This window comes from Saccoglossus kowalevskii, chromosome 11 (genome assembly GCF_978046115.1).
Source record: "Saccoglossus kowalevskii chromosome 11, keSacKowa6.1, whole genome shotgun sequence".
In the NCBI taxonomy this organism is placed as follows: domain Eukaryota; kingdom Metazoa; phylum Hemichordata; class Enteropneusta; family Harrimaniidae; genus Saccoglossus; species Saccoglossus kowalevskii.
The window spans coordinates 16,090,439-16,096,840 of NC_140651.1; the positions used below are offsets into that span (position 1 = coordinate 16,090,439).

The 6,402-nt window shown below is 35.1% G+C and overlaps 1 protein-coding gene across 1 annotated transcript; it reads left to right on the forward strand.

Moving 5' to 3' along the window:
• Nucleotides 1-4,491: 4,491 nt before the first annotated feature.
• On the forward strand, nucleotides 4,492-5,601 carry LOC100376414 (C-type lectin domain family 19 member A-like). Its single transcript, XM_085505441.1, has 3 exons — nucleotides 4,492-4,870; nucleotides 5,204-5,283; nucleotides 5,472-5,601. Exons 1-3 carry the CDS (start codon nucleotides 4,554-4,556, stop codon nucleotides 5,489-5,491), a joined length of 417 nt encoding a protein of 138 aa, XP_085361567.1. The 5' UTR covers nucleotides 4,492-4,553; the 3' UTR covers nucleotides 5,492-5,601.
• Nucleotides 5,602-6,402: the final 801 nt, after the last annotated feature.

Below are 6,402 nucleotides of genomic sequence, written 5' to 3' on the forward strand. Positions count from 1 at the left end.
CCTCGTATTCACATCTATTTTATGTATGCAAATGTATTCACAATATCCCATTGTGACGTCATCCTCATTCAAATGATCCCCTTTACGGCATTGGTCCTCATTTATGCTAATTTATGCACGAATTCCCATTGTGACGTCATTATTTATGCTAAAGATGGACTATAGGGACGACCATGAGGGCGCTGTTCGTATGACGTCATCGCATCCCAATATGAACAGCGCCCTCATGGTCGTACCTATAGTCCAACGTAAACTACAGATGTATTTGAGGTTTTACATCAACATGCGAACCTACCCCATTTAGTAGTCCAAGTCTGTGATGGTTGGCAGGATGTACTTGTGTTGACTAGATTACAAGCTACTGTGAAACAATACTAGTGTTCTCATTCCCCTTGCATGTTCGGATCATATTGTTTCAGTCACCACTGATTTTGTTATTTATTAATGGTATTTAGTGTCCGTCATTCTTAATTAGATTAGATTAAAGTAAAATTAAGAGTGTTATATGTATGAATGTCGCCAGTGTTCTACCTAACATGCTAAAGATTTGAGTGACACACGTTATTTTTCATTTTACATATTTAATATTTTTGTTGTCTTTGGATAGACATACTATTTGTAACTAAAATTTCGTGAGTAATCAGGTAATAAATTGTAATTTTGAGGGAGCGCATATGATTGCATGGAATTGACCTTAGGCAGATCTTGTGAAGTAGCAAGTGGATACATGTGAATGCAGCAACCATTTTGGAAGCCATGAGGTTTCTGGAATCATAGGGTACAAATACAATTTGGACAACGGCAGTTGTTAAGGCCTTCATGAAAGAGTGAAGCGTGGTGACAAGTGGATTCGGCATCATAGCATCGATCAGCCCCCCCCCCCGGCAACAAAGCTATCACATATTTAGGAACGCTGTATGTGATGGCTGCATTAATTTGTCTGACAATGTCTTTGTCTGTGGCTCATAGGACGCACTCAGTTGAGTAGTACAGGTATTTGAAAATCGTCGGGTGCCCTTTTTGCTGGGCATTAATGTTTCTACAGCCAACATTGTGTACAACCTTACTGTAGGTAAAGCGTGACTCTTGTATATTGAGTACAATTTGTTTTTGGAAAAACGTTCACTGAATGTGAACCTCAGTAGTGTCTGAATCCCGCTTTTTGTTTCCTCACCAGGTTTGAGAGGCGATGCGTCTGATCAAACCTCTAAGTAAACTAAGCCAGTGCTTTCTTTGGATCATTTTTAAATGGTGCTGAATATATTTACAAGGATTACCAGGCGTTACTCCGCCTCAAAGATCACCAATTCATCCTGCGAACAGTTGGTAACTTTCCTTCGTGATTAAAAAAACTAAGATACCAGCTCAAGTGGACGACGCAAATTCCAGTCCCTCTTAAGTGATGACGGAGTTATACGCAAATATCTCGATTGATTTGTTTCTAAAAAAGCCACAGTGAACACCAATGTGCAATTTATTTACCCCACCATGCAGGGTATCAGGGTATTAGTCAAATACGTCTCAACATATATTTCTGTGATAAGTTAAGGTGATAATTTAATTCCCTGTAATCCCATGCTTCAATTCTAGGAAAACAGGCTTGTAACACTACGATAAAGACTTCCCGTTCTCGAGGTTGTGAAATTTCGGTTTTTAAGACAAAACCCCTAAAATGCTGATTTTGAAAAGATAATCCAGAAATTTATATTAACAATAATTCATAACAAAATGTATTACCTAAGTATGACCCTTTGTACGTCACACTGCAATCGTATAATTGTCAAGGCATTGATGATTAAATGTAATCTATACTATGGACGGTATACGTCAATTAAAGGTCAATCGGAAAAGTAATATGTATATATAATGTCATCTCTGCACATGTTATTTATTATGTAACCAAAACTGAGGTCAAAACTGTCACAATACAGCTTGAACCTATGTTCATTATCACGGTGTCCATTTGGATGGAGACATCAGATATTTTAATACGGTTTAACCATAACGTTTTTGTACCAATCTATTTAGACCACTGTTGACATGATATGCAGTTGATGACGTGTCCCGTGTACATTCACTTTGTCAAATATAAATTGTTCATATGACAGTCTAATTATCTTGTCATTACCGAATGAATAAAAATACACAGTAATGAATGACATGAAATAAATTACAGAATAGCGAGAATGTGTTTTGTGCATGGCTTCGTATAAAGAGTATAATATTCATAAGGCTTTTGAACAGTTAGTGTTAATGTATTTAAGCTATTTTAATCAAATGCCCAATTTCCCTATATAAACGCGATGGACTGGTGATTTCGATCAAAGTCAGTTACCATAGTATCCAGAGTAACCAGTAACAATCACTTTAAGATACAATTATTTCGATATAACCAATAGCAAGGTTCCATTAAATTCTGTATTTAACTATTTTTAACCATTGCACACTATTTTACAATATATCTATAGGCTGATTTTTCATGAAAGGCAGTTGATGACATTCATCGTGTACGTCCACGTTCTCAATTATGACTACGGAAGTTCAATTATTCTGTCAATATTAAGTGAATGATAATATTTTACGAAAATAAAAAAAAATATCTTATTTAGAAATAGATTGACAAGTCAGTAAATCATACGTTTGTACATGCTTTTTTTTGTTCAAGTACTCAAACTATTAAATAGGCTTTCAATCATTTGAGGTAATTACTTAGTTTGGAAATCTGAAAAGTGTTGCTTGTGTTTTGTAATATATCGCAGTAAAACTAAACTGCACAATTTTAGTGAAGCGAACAGAATGGACGTTGTTATGAGTCACGATAAAGGATTCAAGATTACTGGTTGCGAAATTCAATGAAACTTGTCATTATATTTTACATTTTTAGAAAAAGTGAAAATCTAGTTTGAACAAGATTGACTCATATGCGCGAACGTTGTGTATAACCCTGGTCACAAAAAAAAGTAAATAGTATACATTTAGAAATTTGTAGTATGTTGTAGGAAGACTCTGCCTTGCATGTTATGCGTTCACCATGTTGGGTATCAGATATATATGGAACGTAATTTTAAGTTTTGACGATCAAAAACCTCATCTTCGACATAGGATGCAGAGTTTTCTTTGTCTTTCCAAAATAGTTCTTATGTCATTATATTACAATGGCTGGACTTAGAGTAAAACACATCTCACATTCAAACACACTCACATAATATGTGGTCAGCTTTTCAGGTAAAAAGAACATAGCTCTTCACTGTTCGCAATCTTGCATGCATTCAAAAAAAACTAATATTCGAAATATGAAAATTTAGTAGTTCCATGTAATAACGCAGTGTAGTCACAATTTTTATTATTTAATGCTATCTAACAGGTATTATTGGCCATCATAAAATATACCAACTTCTCAATACGTATATATTTGTGTAAAATTACAATAATCGCAAGAGTTGTTATTTTGATATATTTATTTGAATAGTTTCGGTGAACTCAGATATCATTTAACACATGAAGGTGGAATACCCAACAGTAGTGTGTCCCTTGTCGAGGGATGATTATTTTTTTTAATATTAATCGTTCACTCGGTTAAAAAATGAAACTATTAAATGCTATGATATGTTACTTAAGGTTAAATTGTTGATAATTTCAAATTCAGCAAATTGAAATATGTCTTCCAGAAGGCGAGGCTCAGTATACCAAGCCAAGCCGTTTGTCCAAATGTGTATTCTAAAAGTTTTTACGTCAATTAAAATTTGAGATTTCCTCCGGATAATCGTAATTAAACCACACACACTGTACATGCAATAGTTAGCTTGTGACTAATGACGACATATTTGACGGACATGTACATTGTACACATGCATGATGTCATAATATAACATTGCCTGTTTGAGTTGTTTTGTGGAATGACACGCCTCTATTCTTGGTATATAAGGTACCATCTAAATTCTCCATATTCACTCAGCTTTGGTAGTGTTCATAGAAGACTTGTACTTGTTGAACTGGGAACTGAATCAAAGTAAGTACCAATAAACGTGTTTATCATACAACACTTCAAAATAAATATATCTTCAGTGCAATGAAATCAAATCAATTAAGTACATGTTTACTAAATAATATATTAAAGCTGCAATAATACGTACGTATAGTTCTGTCAAAATAATATGCCTATCTGGATTGAGTGTTTAGATAACAAAACGCCCAAATAAAATTAGTGACGGTCATTTGTTTCTTTCATCAGGCCATTGAACGTCTCACTGGTACCAAAATGCTGTTTGTACTGACTCTCCTTGTATTGTTTGGCATGTCATATGCCGAATACTGTAAGTTGAATGTTTTGTAAATTGCAATACTCATGTGAATACAATGAATAGATATAAAAATTCATTTCGTCAACACAGTGATCATGTGCATTGTTTTCAGCAGAAGTGTTTGTAAGACATGGTTTTTAATGTATGTCAGCGTTTTAAATGTATATTGTTTACATCCTTTTAGACACCTCCCAACAATGTACCTGTTACGAGTACCAAGTCTATTGTAAAAATCCCGATACCAACCAAGGTATGACTTGGAGTGATGCAAATAATTATTGCCAGGGACTTCCTGGTGGAGTTGGACTTGCTACCATGGACACAGAAGCTACTTTTATTGGCGTAAAACAGTCTATCCCTACTGAGTGGAAAGGCGAAACGTGCAACTGGGGTTTCTGGATTGGATTCAAAGATATGAGAGAACTACCGCATGATCCAAGGCACAAAACACATCCAGAATTCTTTTCATGGCACTTTGAAATGTGTTCTTATTTCGAGAAGTGGGCAGAAGCCCAGCCTAATGATAACGACACTCAAGACCCGGTAGGACAAAACTGCGTTCAGATGTGGTAAGCTAAGTGGTGTTCTAAATATTAATGCTCACATAATAAATTTCAAGATCAATAACGCTGCATTAGTGTGTTATCCTATGTGTTATTTCGTTAATTACATTTTCATTTTATAAATTTCATTTGTCATCATCTTTTCTTCATGGGATTCAAATAAAACATTTTTAGTGTATATCTGATCTTTTAATTTGATTCGCTATATAACCATGCGTATATGCTACATGATGTCTGATGTACCAAAACTATTCGTCACAAAGCCTTAAAGTCATAACTAGCCACATACAATCACAATATTAATGCCGTTTTCAAATTTATATATACCATTTAATTTAGGTACAGACCACAGATGAGGGGTTCCTATGATGATGAGTACTGTACCGAAAAGAAGGGATTTGTCTGCCAATTAGCTATTGGTAAGTAACAATATAAAAAAAAACAGTGTTCATACAAGAATGTTGTGAAGATTTTTAGAAATGTGCAAAATTATAATAATAAGAATAAATTCGTTATTATGGATACCAATTTGGATATGAATTTAGTATGTTGTTACTGCTACTATGTGGACTGTTTTTAATTATGTACATGTTCTTTTTTTCTGTAGATTGTGCTTGTGCGGTATAACATGGTCTCCGAATGCAAATTGTATGTACTTCAGTTGAAAGTGTTTTGAACTTAGCAGGTCGGCAATGTTTTTGATTGACCATGGAAATAAAAACACGTAATAACACTGATGTTTGTGTTTTTTTTAATATAATGCGGCCTTTACTGTTATTGTAACCAAAATGTACGAACAAAATCTTCTTTTAACAAACACTTTCGTAGATCTAGTACCAATGAAAATAGCGTCATGACTCAACGTTTGTTACAACGCGAAGCAATACCATATTTGCAGAGCATAGCTTAGACAGTTAATGTGTATCTGTGGTTTACCTCAGCAGCATACCTCAAATCGTTCTCAGAATAGCACAGCTGTTAGTTTTCTGGGCCTAGCAGTGTTGGCGGCTATTATGCACACAACTGATATGGACTTATACGCAAAGAGTATTTTGAATGACGAAAGACTACAATATGAAATTTTCCACAGAGGTGTATCAAGATGATAATTTGCTCAATTCCAATGTGTCAAGAAATATTTGTACAAGTAAGACAATTTATGTCTGTTTGTCTATCTGCATTCCCATACAACTCAAAATCATCATGACTGTCACCAGTCTGAGATACAACTAAACGTATGAAAGTATTCTATTCGGCTATATACGAGCAATCACTGAGGTGATTGATGCCCAAATTATATTTAACTCAGTCGCTGCAGGCGCACTCCTTTTCCCATGATTACACAAGAGAGCAAAATAATACGTTACATCCCACAATGCAACTTTACGAGGACAGTTACTTAAGTCAGAGCGAGAATTAGAGTACAGTCGAAACATGACAGAATAGACGATCAACGAGAGAGTTGGGCCGAAGACCGAGTGGACGGCGGATCGGTTCAGTACGGCATAACACTCAGTGTTGATGTACAATTAGGCCTC

Bases quoted from the DNA above. Each gene is read 5' to 3' on its own strand.
- LOC100376414 (XM_085505441.1), top strand. From the start codon at position 4,554: ATGACTTGGAGTGATGCAAATAATTATTGCCAGGGACTTCCTGGTGGA. The intron at 4,871-5,203 runs GTAAGCTAAGTG...CATTTAATTTAG, and splicing joins CAAAACTGCGTTCAGATGTG to GTACAGACCACAGATGAGGG. The intron at 5,284-5,471 runs GTAAGTAACAAT...TTTTTTCTGTAG, and splicing joins TGTCTGCCAATTAGCTATTG to ATTGTGCTTGTGCGGTATAA.